At 36.4% G+C, this 15,693-nt stretch overlaps 1 protein-coding gene across 8 annotated transcripts in view; it reads left to right on the top strand.

Moving 5' to 3' along the window:
• Positions 1-10,845, top strand: part of LOC123766779 (transmembrane channel-like protein 7) — a 40,869-nt gene extending 30,024 nt beyond the window's left edge. For 7 of the 8 annotated variants that reach the window (XM_069307584.1, XM_045756147.2, XM_045756145.2 and 4 more), the window contains 6 exons: positions 1,382-1,537; positions 2,040-2,170; positions 2,850-2,966; positions 4,925-4,975; positions 6,092-6,147; positions 6,334-10,845. In XM_069307584.1, the coding sequence (XP_069163685.1) occupies positions 1,382-1,537; positions 2,040-2,170; positions 2,850-2,966; positions 4,925-4,975; positions 6,092-6,114 (478 nt within the window). In that variant the 3' untranslated portion in view covers positions 6,115-6,147; positions 6,334-10,845. The remainder of the gene's footprint in view (positions 1-1,381; positions 1,538-2,039; positions 2,171-2,849; positions 2,967-4,924; positions 4,976-6,091; positions 6,148-6,333) is intronic. The other variant, XM_069307585.1, reaches the window with a different exon arrangement.
• Positions 10,846-15,693: the final 4,848 nt, after the last annotated feature.

Raw genomic sequence — 15,693 nt, 5'->3', positions numbered from 1 at the left:
TATCAATCAGCATATTTGTGTATGTATAGCTTGAAAAAAAGCTGCAATTACATGTACAGAGTGATTTTGGCTAAAACTATAAATCACTATCTTTATAGTAGGACATGAAAGACTTTCTCTAGTTTCATTTAGCACTGCACACATTTTGATTGTTTTTTCCTGTAATGTGGTCAAATGATGTTTCCATTTTGGTTACTGGTCAAGAACTGCTCTGTGAAACAGGTGTGTGAGTAAACCCCCTAGTTATGGCTGTTTCACTAATTGTAAAGTTGCGCCCTCAGAAATTGTTCACACCTCAGCATAGTATCAGTAAAATTATAATGTCCACAAAAAATTTAATGTTTCTGATTGTATTAATTATTTATTATTAACATGTGCACTTAGTTTATTTTATTTTGCACAGGAAAATAATTAGATGTTTAGAGAGTTTTATATTGGCATTTGCTCTGGAGCCAAATACTTTGTTGGAGTGCCCTCTTAATACGAAATTTGCTACTGTGGTCTCATGCTAAATCATCTTCAATATTTTCAACCAACTTCAAATTTTAAAAATACTTTCTAGGGATCTTTGAATATTATTTTTTTGGGGAAATATAGTATATTGTAGCCAGTAACTATATACAGTATATAGTTGCTGGTAACTATATATATACTGTGTATAGTTGTCACTTGGCTGCCAAATAACTTAAGGTTTATGTGATATTGGAAGGTGTAGGAAACTGGCTACATTGTTACTGCTAAATTTCACTTAAGCTGTCAGGACAGTAATTACCTACCACTTGTGCTTAAAATGTTTCTTCTGCTGATGAATTCACTCAAACATATTGAGTGGTATTTTGAAAGTTTTGGTAAATTCTCAGAACTATACCATATGATGATTGTGCAAATATATGCAAGAAAGTGCATACAGCAAATGTTGCAGCAGAAGCCTGAAATGGTTCGTGTTGGTGTCATTGTGACACTGTACCAATAAATCATCAAAACCTGCAATAACATGATCCATTGTACCTTCTTGTATATAAATAAAACAATCTCTGAATGATAACAAATACTGTTAAGAATATGCCCCCACAGTAATCATAGGTGCTGAAGACAAGTTTGGTGCATTTCAGCCTACTGCTCGTATAAGACAAGACACACACAGGTCAAGTACATGTTCATGCTCAGCCACTTTCAGGATGGCATTCAATTGCTGATGGTCCAAGGGGTTGGGCACCATTCTTTCCTCTTTCCTCATATCCTAGCTCCTTGTCCTCATATCCCCAGATCCTTCTTTTTGTTTCCCGTCCATGTGCTATATGGTTGTACTGGCTTAGCACTTTCTCCTCAAAATTAAATTACCTTTAAATTTTGCTTTATTATTGTGCCCTCTTTGTTTCAGAGGTAATGCCTCTCCATCTTGTGGTCCATATCAAGGCTATCATCACTATATAGATTTTGTGTGGGAAATGACAGACAAAAATCCAGAAATTATCCTGAAAATATTCTCTTGGTTTCTGAAACCCGGAGTTGTGACAGGAATTCTTGGTTTTCTGGCGTAAGTTTCAGTATGAAAAAATCTTGTGTTATTTTGTAAAACTTTCCAGAATAATGATGTGTATACTGCTGTATTATCTTTACATATAGGTATTTTTACAAGACTAGCTCTTTGTACTAAATATATAAATAAATAAAATGTTTTTACTGTAGTGTGAGGGGCAGAAAGCAAACCCTGTTTGGTGTGTTCTCAGCAGGTTTCTGACACAATGTTTTTTGTAACAATGATTGATCAGTTTGCTTTGAAAAGTTTGCTTTTAGAAGATTTCTTTAACTGGAGTATTTGTAGCACTATGTTGCATTTATTTTTAATAGTACACTTTTAAAACTGGAGTGCTTGAAACACTGTATCTTATTGCTCTGTATTTTGAGTTTAATGCTAGATATTTGAATAATCACTTAACTTCTAACCAAATTTAATACAATATATGAAAGGAGAAAAAACAGCATAAGTCTCATGTTTTGACAATCATTTTAAAGAAAAAAAACTATACCTCTTGCAGGATACTTGTGTACTGTGCCAAGTCCATGGCTGAGGGACGGGCCGAGATGATTAAGGTGTTGCAGCAGCAGCTGGAGCTGGAGGTACGCGACAGAGCTTTCCTGCTTCAGCTTACCGAGAAAGTTCGTAAAGGTATGACATGCTTTCTTGTTCTATGTATTTAAGTTATGCCAGTCACCGAGTATACCATCTTAGAGGCTAGTTTTTCCTCAGTAGAGAGCTAATATTTATCTGGAATTGATAATTAGTGTTTCTATGAGCTATGAAAGAGCCAATATCATATTCCAGCTTCATCACTTGTTCTCAAGCACTTATTTTTCTCTAGATGTGGCTGAGGAGAAGTTTAGGTTGGGTCTTTATTTTATCTGCTATGTTTTCAAACTCTCTCCACTCCTCTTCTCACTCCTGAAATACAATTTATGAGCACTATTCACCTTGCTTTATGAAAGCGGTGCAGTATGGTTGCGTATGATTGTTGTAGGTGCTTGTTTATCAGGGATACTACATAGTGTAGATGATATAATGTGTGGGTGAGTGATATTTGTAAACATTTATGATTTAATATCAATAACCTTTTTCTATATCTAAACTTTTTTCTCCAGGTTGATGCCTTCCCACTGCATGAAAGTGTAAAGCAGGGTAATAATATGTAATTACGTGTGTGTGTGTGTGTGTGTATCCATGTGTATTTCGTTTATTTCTATAGCATATCTAAAAAGTCCAATGGAAAGACACTAGTAGATGTGCAACTGGAAAAAGTAAATTTATGAAAAGCACACTTTTTATTTTAATGATTTCATTTGACCAATAGGTGAATATAGGCCAGCAAGTCCTGGCCACATCAGAGCTGCCTCCCCACCACCATCATCTCCCACATCACCTGGAGACCTCACACAACGAGCATCATTTGTGTTTAAAGATAACAAAGGTTAGAATTATGCTCTCACGTGATTATTTGCAGTTCTGAATTCATCTTGGGTATCTGAATAATAGAAAAATGTTTATCTATAGGGGTAATACAAAGATTTGAGTCTATAACCTATGCACTTGCTTGTGAATGAAGCTAGTTTCCCCTCTACTTTTTTCTGTAGATTAACATCTTAATAGGAAGTTTGGTATAATAATTCCTGTTGTTGGGAAGAGGAAGTCCGTAATTAGGCTTGTCGAGGTTCCCCCCCCCCTAGACCAATTACTGACCTTCCCCAACATTCAAACCTCAATAGTTGCCTAACTCATGGAGTACTTAGCAGTATTTGTTGCTAGGTGAACATAAGCATAAAGTGTAAGGAAACATAGCTAAACATCTTGCTCTGCCTGGAAATTGAACAAGAGACCGTTCAGTTGTGAGCCCACTTAGCAGTCGGTTAACCAGGGTTCATTTCATAGTCCTTCAGAAGTACTGTATAGCAGTCATATAGAAGCCCTGGGTGATTGATATCTTATGGAACAATATGGTGCATCAGGTCTTGTGTGTGAAGACCTGCTTACACTGTTGTGCTTCATCTGTAATGGCACTCTTGGGTTTCACTGTTGTACTCCTTAGCTGTGAGCAAGCTAGGTCTTCAAAGAACTTAACATTGAAGTAGTATTGAAAGATTTTGATTATTTACAATTACACTTTATGCAAGTGCTGGCGATGAGTCACAATAACGTGGCTAAAGTAAGTTGACTAGACCACACACTAGAAGGTGAAGGGATGACGACGTTTTGGTCCGTCCTGGACCATTCTCAAGTCGATTGACTTGAGAATGGACTTGAGAATGGTCCAGGACGGACCGAAACATAGTCGTCCCTTCACCTTCTAGCGTGTGGTCTGGTCAACTTTATGCAAGTGTTTCTGTGACATTGTCAAATACTTGAGTAGCATAACTAAGTAGAGGGGTTATAAATAAGTAAAACATATGTTTTAAGGGGTTATTTCTTCTCAAAGCTGCATCTTCTGAAGGATATTGCCAAGTTGGAGCTTCCACAACAAAACCAGTTTTTTGTATTGGGCCAAGTTAGTCTATGTAAGTAATGTAAGTTCATGAATATTATTGATTAATTTTAGTGAAGAATATTGTCTAAATATATTTAGGCATGCAGGTAAGACAACACTTAAAAAAGTGAAATAAGAAAGTGTGATTGAACCTAGTTAATCAAATAGTTGTTACTTACAATAATATAAAATTGTTACTTAGAAAGCAATGAGTTGTTTCTGTAAATGATTGCTTGAGTATAATTGTGTTTTTATCCAGTGTTGTAGTTGTGAAATATATAAGGATGGACAAGTGATATTAATTTATATTTTTAATATTTAAAAGCTATAACCAATCTTTCACTGCAGTAATACTTGCTCTTTTTTTCTGGCATGATGCCTCCCTACCACATAAAAGTGGAAAATGGTCTAATAATAATGGTTATCTGTCTGTGAATTATTTCTTCAAATGTAGGTGTGAACATCAGACCTGATATGACTTGATTAAACAAAGAAAATGATATTTTTTGTGCAGCTTAGTATAGAACTGTTTGCCATTCCTTCACTACAGTTAATTATATGTAAAGAGTATTATTGATATGCCCAAAGAAGAAATTCACTGAAATTAACTTAATGAAAGAACAATCCAGATGGTTGAGAGCTGAACCATCCACCATGTGCCAATGTCTCAACCATATGGAAGAAACCAAATGGTTGAGAAATGCAAATGATAGGAGGACATTGTAAACCTTGGAGAGGTGTAGTATATCAAATCATCAAGGGGTTATGCTGTAGGAATCTCAAGGGGAAAAGTCTTGAATGTTAAGAATAGCAATGGTAATTTCTTCCATGATGGTATTGTCATGGAGAAGAACCCAACCTGCACATTGAAAATTACTAAATATTTAATGCTGTGTTTCTTCTTGTAGTGTATCCAGCAGATGTGGAACCACAACCGCGACATTTCACAGATTATGCAGGTAAATATTGGAATTGTTAATTATAAATAGTGTCTATTGTTTGATCATTATACTGATCATGGTCAAAGGGGCTTTAGTGTAAAAAGTGCATGCTTGTAACATCAGTTAAAATAAAGGCTTTAAAAAACTTATGCCACTATGTGCCAATATCTTTAAAGCTAGATGTAGTGTGCCTCAACAAATGCATTTAGTTGAGAAGGCCATTGTATATTTATTCCTAACCCTCCCGCCCTTAACCATTTGCAATATCTCAACATTTATAAGATGCATTTTATGGTATTGGTTCTGGTAAAATGGCCCAAGTCTCTAACTTTGCCGTGATTTATAGTTAAATTATGAGCCTTCTTGCTGCATCTGCTATAATGCTACCTAATGTTCAGTTCTTGGCATGATCATTATACTGTCCAGTACTGTATTCATTTTATTTAACTGAAAAGTTCTCATAGATATTTGTGAAGCTAATTAATACTAAGTAAATTTTACTGCATGTTTGCTGCTACACAATTGTTCCTTTAAATTACTAACATTTAACCTATTGCTGCATGCATTCTAAAACTTAAATAAATAAAAGAAAAGATGTACAGTTAAAGTGGTGAGTGAGGTTGAACATTTTGTCATCTTCTAATTTGTGGCAGATAAGCTTTTTTAATATTACAATCTTCAGTTGTCCATTGGTATTTTTCCAAACTGTCCTCACTTAATGTGCTGCATTTTGTGTTATGACCACGTTGGCAAAATTCCTGTGCTTTAGTGAATTTATAGTATTACCATATTAATGGATGGCAAAATATTTAAGAAATTGTTCACAATTTTCATGAAATTGCTAAATGCAGCAGTTGTATGGTGCCCATATCTCTAGAAGCAAATCATTAAACTGGAAAAGGTGCAAAGACATGAAACTAAATTTTTCTTTTAATGGAATCTGTTGCTTTAATTAGAATCTTTAATGTTGTATTTAACAACATTTAAAGTAAAAAAAAAAAGATAAGGTAAAGCTAGCAAGTGCAAAGTAGAAGATGGCATTAAAGGTTAGTACTTGTATGTAAATATTAGTGCTTATGTATGAGTATAAACTCAGAATTGTAGCATTTCATACCTTTGCATATTTTGACGCAGATGCTCACTGCTCGGATCGTTAGTCATCGTAGGTCTGAACAAGGTTTTATAAACAGGTAAATATTCAACTGCAACATTTATGGTATATGACATTTCTATTGTTACTTTGTGCATATTGAACAACTTTAAACTTTTTATTAAATATTCTCATTATAATGCATATTTTTCTGGAATATAGAAATTGTAATGTTATAAATACACGTTCACAAATTGTTGTTGGTTGATTTGAGAATTGCTTTCAGAATCACAAGTGTAACATCATGTTTAGTATGCCATCGAGGACAAAAGGACAAGCTTAACGTCATGTATGTAGTACGCTGTTGAGGACGCATCATCATCATCATCAGCAGCAGCATCATCATCATCTCCGGAGGCTTGTCCTTCATGACATCTCACCTGTGTGCCTTAATCAGGACTGAATCAAACCTCAAAAAGGACCTTTAGAATTTATGTCTTGCAATGGTTTAATACTTGCAGTTCTTCGAAGCATGTGCTAATTCTTAGGGAAATGATATAATTTTGTTTATTTTGATATATTTATTGTATAGGATTAGTAGAATCTGTTGTGTACATCTGATTGAGGTTTGTTACATTTTATGTCTTCTAAGGGCTTTGCAGTTGTTAAGTTTTGTTAAAGAGTTTAGATTAAATATATATATATATAATATGCAGGCAGGACTATATACTAGTCCTGCCTGTATATACAACCACTGGTCAGTAACTCAAGGTCTTCCAAATTGTTCAACAAAATTGTTTTAATTTTACATGCAATAATTTTTAGAATAAATCTCAAGTTTTATTTAACAGTATTAACATGTATGTTAAGTATGTTAACATACTGTTAACAGTATTTAACAGTATGAAGCATGGTCATATATCAAATTCTTCCATAAATTTAGTTGTTGTACAGGAAATTAGATAACTGTAATTACCTAATGATGCATGTTCCTGTTTGGAACAGGAAAAGAAACATGGCTAGTAGAGGCATTTAACTGAGCAAAATAGGGATAGGTGGCTTGGATGTAAATCAGGTGGCAGATTGTGTTCAATGGGCAAGTTATTGAAATGTAAGTTTTTCTTGAGTTATTCCTTGACACTAAGATGTACACCTCATCATGTGTAGGTGTGTAGGACATGCTGCGGCCACTATCATCAATTTCGACCAAATTGGTTTTCCCTGTGCATCACCCTCATTATTCAAAGACAAGTTCTTACAGTACTTAGCATCTGCAAATCATTTACTAATAGGGAACTTTAGCATCTTTTATAAAGAAATCAAACATGATACAGTAGTAAGAAAATTACTTTCATAATAGACTACAGTATTAAGTGTGGTAACCTGTTGACCAAACCACACTAGAAAGTGAAGGGACAACAACGTTTCGGTCCATCCTGGACCATTCTCAAGTCGATTGTATGAGAATGGACTTGAAAATGGTCCAGAACGGACCGAAACATCGTCGTCCCTTCACTTTCTAGAGTGTGGTTTGGTCAATATATTTCAGCCACGTTATTGTGACTCCTCGTCTGCATATGGTAACCTGTCTTCAGATGCTAAAAGAAACTCTGTCTGGCACAAAATAGTTGCCTAGTTGGGGCTCCTCTTGAGTTCCACCCAGGATTTTCTTCACATGCAGGCCTGCTAGTAATCTAATGGCAGTAATCTTGGCAAGTGTAAGGTTCACATATATTGGGAATAGAGACCAATGATTATAATTCAAGCCACCACCAAGGATATTAGCTTGTCAAGATACAAAGTAATTAAATAAACCTCAAATTTGCACTGCAAGCACTGTATTTGAAGTTTGAAGGCCACCAGCTATTCTAGTCCTGCTATCTTGCATGTCTTAAAAGTATAGAGATCCTTTACTGTCTGAATAGAATTAATGACAGATTTATTACTGAGACTCCATGGAAGCATTAAAATGGAATTCCTTGGAATGGAGATGAGAGAGAGAGAGAGAGAGATTTTTATAATGTACAAATAGAAAATACTAAAGGGTCAGGATCCAAACCTGCACAATGAAATTACAATATACTGCAGTGAGAGGTGTAATAGGAAGTGTTAAATAATTTCAATGTAAAGTTGGGGTGTCATAGGCATGATCAGAGAACACATGGTAAACATCAGAGGTCCAAGACTTTTCAACCTCCTGCCAACAAATATAAGAAATATTACTGGAACAACATCAGGAGCTTGCAAGAGAGGACTGGACAACTGGACAAATTCCTAATAGAGTAATCAGATCAGGCTAGCTGTGATGGATATGTGAGCCTGCAGATTACTAAGATAGCCTCGTAGACCAGACAATCACCAAGGAAGGCTAACCCCAGGCCCGGACATGATAGAAATCGATTACAGGTAATCTAACAGTTTACAAAAGGATACTCTAGGCAGTCTGGTATTTCTACTTATTGCAATGAAGGGCCAAATTTAAGTGTTGACGAGTTCCTTTGTATCAGAGTGTGCTAGTAATCTTGGTGACAAATACTGACTTGCCACTTGTCTTCCTTCTCTAGAAGCATAGCAGAACTACTGCAAAGACCTCTTGTCATGAGAAAAATGTAAGAGCAGGTGATAGTCCTAGGTGGATCATATAGTGAGGCTGGCTATGGAAGTGTCCGAGAGTCATGACTTGGAAAAGGAGCAATTTATTATGCTCAATTTTCTATTTTTATATATTTTTGTAATACAAAGATTTTTAACAATATGCAGAATAGGTATCATTAATAATGACCAGTTGATTTTTATATATTTATACACACACATGAGCAACTGAAATTTGCTCTTGCAGAGATCTTTCTTAACTCCATTTAGGTTTTGATGTTCCAAATATAACATTAGTTTATATAAGCATATTTCCTTGTAAATACAAAATAATGAACCAAAGAACAACAAAGATTTTAAACTATGGTGCTATCTTGCAATATTATATAATGGTATATATAATGTTAATTATATAACATCATATTTGGGAAGATGTTTAAATTCCAGTGCAGGGAATGGTCATATTATGGTGCTAGGGAGAAAATAAGAATAGACCTCTTTGAGAACACTGATACAGGTTTTGAGACAAGATAATAAAGAATATGATCTGGAAGTGACTATAACAAACGTTCACCAGAACACTATGTAAATGAACTGCATTTGGTCGTTTCTGGGCAGTGTGGGTATGCCTGACTGTTCCCAGGTGGTTTGCCTTCCCATTTCCAAGCAGTATACCTGGCTACTTTTGGGTGATGTCTTGGTGGTTTTTTCCCTAGTCACAAGGCTTTCCTTCCCTTGTGCCTTCGTCATTCTTGGCTCAATTTCAGTTTGGCTTTGCTTCCTGGATACTCTAAGCTATCTTCTGTGGCATCATTTTTCCTGTAAACCTCGGGATCTCAAGATCCTCTAGGGTCTTCAGATCTGGTTACTAGGACTATGAGCCCTGGGTTTAACATCCCCCACATCCTATTCTCCTTTTCGTTGATTTCCTGGCCTCTCTTTTGGCCTTTTGGCTTTTGAACATCCATTGGTCTGCCATCGCAGATCTATTAAATGATGACAAAAAAATTTCACAATTAAATATAGTGTATATAATATAAATAATATAAATAGTGTTGCTGAAATTCTTAATTTAGGTCCTGCATTAAATTGTATGGAATGTTAGCCAATCAGGTGTTGTCACCTATACTGGGACATGTATTTAGAGATACAGTTAACTAACATTTTTTAAGTATGTGTTGCAAGTGGAAAATCTGGACTGAACCTGTGTGTCTTGAGGAAAGGAAGGTGTCAAACATGACTGACTTCCTTACAAAAGCTTGGTAAAATCAAAAAATTCTCCAGCACACACTGACCAACTAATTCTTATACACATTCCTGCATCTGGAGCTATCAACTCCTCTTTATTCTTTCTTGCTCGTAGCCTTCTCTTCAGCTGCTGAGCCGTATACATAATCTATATACGCTGGAACCAATCGTATTGGCGTATGCCTTTCCATTGGAGACTTTCAGCGCCGTGGAGAGGGGGGACCTGCTACCTGGGTACCAGCTTCTCCCCCGAATCAACCTACCCTGGCTTTGCGCCCTGGTGAGGCCACTCCAGACCAGGCCGACACCAGAGCGCAACTCCATAGTCTCCTGAGACTGATGGATGCCTACTACTGGCAAATACAAAAACAAACAATCCTCTTTTCCAAGACAAACCTTTGATCTAATATTGACACTTGTAATGTGAACTGAATATTTTTACTTTCACCTCTCAGATGAAAATGCTGCTGTTCTTGACCAGATATTACATCTCAAATTCCTCAAATTCCTGGGTGTATCTAGTAAATTTCGTTAACATATGGAGTACCTATATTATTGAAGTCCAAACAAAAGAACAGATCAAATGCTTACTGCAGTTTCTCCAGATTAATGACACTTACAAATCACCAAATACATTAACTTGAATTCATGTACAGTATTATCTCTCTACTAACTGCATGCTCTCCTTTGCAATTTTATTTCTTTTACTGTAAGAATGGCACACTTGTGAAAGTACCCCTCTGCATGTCCACAGTGTATGTGCAGTGTATGTGATTGTATTGTACCCACATTACTCGTGTGGAGAATCTAAATTTTAAAATTATGTAATGTCCTCAATTTTATACTGGAGGCTTAATACTGTGTAAAAATAGATCTAATGATTGAATATGAGGTAGATAATTTATATTGAACTTGAGAATTATTTATTAATATAAAAATAAATAATTAGAGCAAGGATTATAGCCTTTCTTTCTGAATCAACCACCTAAACTTTTTGAGACGTGTTGTGTTCTGCTGATTGCGGATGTGCTCTCATTCCTGTATCTTCAATGAATAAAAATTAGCTTATTAAAAGTACCAAAACAGTATTCATTATTGTTTATAGCAATGCAAGTAAAATTGTATTTAGTCTTTATCCTGATTATGTACAGTAGGTATATGCATTAGAATGTGTGAACAGTGAAAAAGGGTAGACATCATATTTGTACCCAAGCTGAGTTAGAGCACCAACCAAACAATAATAGTGATTGTGTGTGTGTTTCACTAGGACATTGCTATTTGAAAGGCAAATTAAATTGTCCACTGTCACAGCTGATGCCAATCAATGAATTCAGAACAATCAAGTTATAATACAGTATGGCATATTTAGCCTTGAGTGCCAACTTAGAGAGCCAAGTTCAGTAAAAGAGCAAGAAAACCTGCTAACATCAATGATCAAGAAATAGAGTAGAAGTAAAATTCATTGGCTAGTCAAGCTAGGAAGCTACCCATTTGAACTACACCAAAGGGTATCTTACAACTAAGTGACATTGTACCAACCTGTCCTCAGGCCAGCCATTTCCCAAGATGTATTCATAATTTTTTATGTATTAAGCATTAAAAATAAACTTCTTGTATATAAATTAATATTATGTATTAATGTTCTAGGTATGGTTAGGAATAGGTTAGATTAGGTGTTTAAGTTATGGTGATTACTTGTATTTGAAGTACATGGGTGAAGCATTTAGAGAGTTGCAATTCGAACAGAGGTCGTTAGCAAAACACTGTTCGAGAAATGTTCGAATGTCATCAGTTGTGAGTTGTGTGTAAATTGCTTTTCATTCATAAACAGGTGGTTTAGCAGCTGGATTAATAAGCATTTGACTTCTGTTGATGAGGATGGGCTGCATTATAAATATCAAATTAATTACAAAAATTTTTGGTTCAAGCATACTTTTATTAAAGCAATCATCACAAAGGTATCGGTAATAACAAGACGATCTCGTTGTACAGCTTGCTTCATTCTCAAATCACAATAAAGTGTTTGGGCTTGATTCCTGGTTTGGACACATGATGCCTCTGTTCACCTAACAGTAAATAGGTACCTGTGAATTAAGCAACTGTTGTGGAGCAGTAACCCTTCCCTATTTATTTACAAACAAAAAGGTACAATGGGTTGTGAGAGTGCATAACGTTGGTGTCCTTACATTCTTGCCAAGGCTCTAAGACGCATAGCATTTTGACCAGGTCCATAACTTAACAGATAAAGTAAAAGTAAGAGTATTAATAGGTACATTGTAGCAAAAAATACCTCTTGGGAGGAATGTTTAGGCACCATTTCTTACCCCCCCGTCGCATCACAAATCCTTATCCTGATACCTTCCAAGTTCAATATAGTCGTAACGGTTTGGCACTTTACTCTAAAAATTCTCCTTCTTTCTTGGGGAGGGGGGGAGGATCCAACCTCACCTTATCAGCTAAGCTCTCAGCTGGGAAGGTAAACGTTATCTCAAGCTCATGGAAATTATAAAGATAAATTAACACACATAACTGATAATTTTGACAATAAAAAGGGGCAAAACACAAGAAGCTGACAAATGAAGACTATTAAAAGTGCAGATATGGCAAAGAACGGCAAATGTAGGCTACGCAACTGGTACAGGAACAAAGACTAAATCCATATGATATGAGGCTGGCCAAATGACCACAGTAAATTGCCGAAATATGTGATGAATAAAACAATGATGAAACTGAAGGCAAAGAGTTATATTACTTTTTACTGGGTAGCATGCAATGAAAATGTAAATAAACCTAGCAATACCATGGAGAATAAACAGGAAACAATATAGTATAAAATAAAAGGATGTTAGAGGATGAGAATGAATTGCTGACACAGTTTCAGGAATTTGAATAACCAATAAAACTATCTTGGGGGCACAATAACTGCAAAGAAAAAGAGGAGAATCCAACAGTAAATCTTCCTTCAGTGCTATTTTGTTGAAAGACATTCAAAAGCTATGGAGAAACAAACGAAAAATCCAATGTTGAATGTAATAAAACGTCTCTGACATAGATGTTTGATTTAGAGGCCCATCAGAGGGCAGGTGTGGTGATGTGTCCCGGTGTTCCCATCAAGGGAAACTGCATATAGCCGCAAGGCTATATGCAGTTTGGGTTACGGCTATATATAGCCGCAAGGCTATATGCAGTTTGGGTTACGGGCTATATATAGCCGCAAGGCTATATGCAGTTTGGGTTACGGGCTATTCATGCCCGTGCCACCTTTTGGGTGGCTTAATATTTATCAATCAATGCAGTTTGGGACAGTTACAGCATGGCTCTTGTGGCAAGTCCACTACGGGGTCATCATAGCCTGTGCTACTTGCAACTTTTTTGTTCCCAGTAGCTGAATATAAAAACAACAACAACAACATGCATGCCAGCTATCGATAGAAACTAATATGCCTTGTTGCAGGTAAACATACTGGTAGGCACATGTTTAGGGGTTATATTATCTCTGGGGTTATATATATATATATAGGTAATACATTATCTATATTATTTCGCACACCCTCCGTCAATATATATGATGCTTTGCGAAAAGATGCTTGAATTTAGAGACAGCTCTATAACAAATGTTCAAGAAATGTGCAAATATTTCATTCAAAATTATCTACTATCAGAAATTTTAGCCAAATATTCCCAGTTATCTAAATGAGTTTTGGGGATCGGTTCCTGAGCCTATAATAACGTGCCTCTGTCACCTTTTCCACAACCGCCCTCAGTATGGATATTGGGTGCATAATAAAGAACCAAACTATCTGGGTTGGCGAGTTATGCAGCCTAAACCACCCCATCAGGCCCTAATGAGTCGATGTTTTAGATTTAGCTACTCAGAACGAAATATCCATGTAGCACGGACTATGGTGAGCCCGTAACGACCTAATGAGTTGTTGTTATAGATTCAGCTGCTCGGAACAACTTCCAAGCAGCACGGGCTATGGTGAGCCCGTAACTTACCTGGCACAGGAGCAGGGCTATGGCGAGTCCGTAGTGGACCTTTTTTTTTTTTAGATATATACAAGAGTTGTTACATTCTTGTACAGGACTTACCTGGCACAGGAGCGGTGCTGTGTAATGAGTGATTGATTGATAAAGATTAAGCCACCCAAAAGGTGGCACGGGCATGAATAGCCCGTAAGTGGTGGCCCTTTTGAGCCATTACCAGTATCAAGAGATGATACTGGAGATCTGTGGAGTTGCGACTGCACCCTGCGTGACGGGAGATGTCTCCCGTGTGTAATGAGTGATAAAAGATTAATAAAGATTATGCCACCCAAGAGGTGGCACGGGCATGAATAGCCCGTAAGTGGTAGCCCTTTTGAGCCATTACCAGTATCAAGAGATGATACTGGAGGTCTGTGGAGTGCGACTGCACCCCTGCGTGACGGGAAATGTCTCCCGGACTAAATGGTGGTGTAATGAGTCATAACCGCTGGCTATATACTGGCCCTCCTCAACAGAGAGAGTGGAGTAACTGGGTATATTTGATCAACCCAGGTCAATAGGGGAAAACCACCAGAGAGGTATAGTGCTTCAAAAAATATAAAAAAAACTGCTTAGAAAACAGTGGTAACTATCCTGTTCCAACTTATAGTTATAATAAGTCCATAAAAGTATTTGTGTGTACGTCTGATACCATACTACTTGTGTAAAGGAGGAAATGTAGATGTTTATCTCTCAGAATGTTTGGTAATATGTTTTTTGTTTGTGATGTGTGTATATGTATGTATTAACACGATGTACTGAACGGGGTGAGAATAGCTTGAGCTACCTCATCCCTTTGTGTGTATTTTACATCAATAAATTTATTTCAATTTCAATTTCAGGTTCATCACCAGATGGCAACTCGGGGTTCCAGCCAGTGGTGCCAGATTGGGCTACAAAAAGCGAATTGGGCTACTTTTGAGAGCCCCGCGCTCCCAAATTTTTAATTTCGCTACTTGCTACTTTTTGGGCTAATTTAAAAGCAACATGTGCTAATTTGGGCTATTAATGTTAAGAATGTACGATTGCGAGTTACATGAAAGTAACTAAGCTATAAATAATTGTAATTAATAATAATTGTAAATATTAAAATAAATTTATTTATTTTTTATTTATTTTATTTTTTTTTTTTTTTAGATATATACAAGAGTTGTTACATTCTTGTACAGCCTCTAGTACGCGTAGCGTTTCGGGCAAGTCCTTAATCCTATGGTCCCTGGAATACGATCCCCTGCCGCGAAGAATCGTTTTTTCATCCAAGTACACATTTTACTGTTGCGTTAAACAGAGGCTACAGTTAAGGAATTGCGCCCAGTAAATCCTCCCCGGCCAGGATACGAACCCATGACATAGCGCTCGCGGAACGCCAGGCGAGTGTCTTACCACTACACCACGGAGACTGCTTATTTAATAGACTAAACTTAGACTAGACTAGACTTAGGAGACTAAAATTATTTAATAAATTAGTCCCAATTCAATGCAGAGTTTTCTTCCAAGCACAAAAACTTGTAAATATAAATACAAGATAATAGATAGATCGATAAATAAATAGACAACTTTCAAATATTGCACCAAGTAATGAGAGGTTATGGGGGGGGGGGGTAGAAGTAGCCTAAGCTACTCTATCCCTTTGAGATAAATTTTTTCTTTTTCATGTCTCAGCAAACTTACTTGAACTTGAACTTGAACTTGATAAGAAAAAAACTAGACAGTATACATTACATTTGAAATTAATAATGGATCAATAGTAATAAATTGGTGTATGTTTGTATGTATACCA

This window comes from Procambarus clarkii, chromosome 60, assembly GCF_040958095.1.
Source record: "Procambarus clarkii isolate CNS0578487 chromosome 60, FALCON_Pclarkii_2.0, whole genome shotgun sequence".
Taxonomy (NCBI): Eukaryota; Metazoa; Arthropoda; class Malacostraca; order Decapoda; family Cambaridae; genus Procambarus; species Procambarus clarkii.
This window is presented reverse-complemented; position numbering and strand designations above follow the sequence as displayed.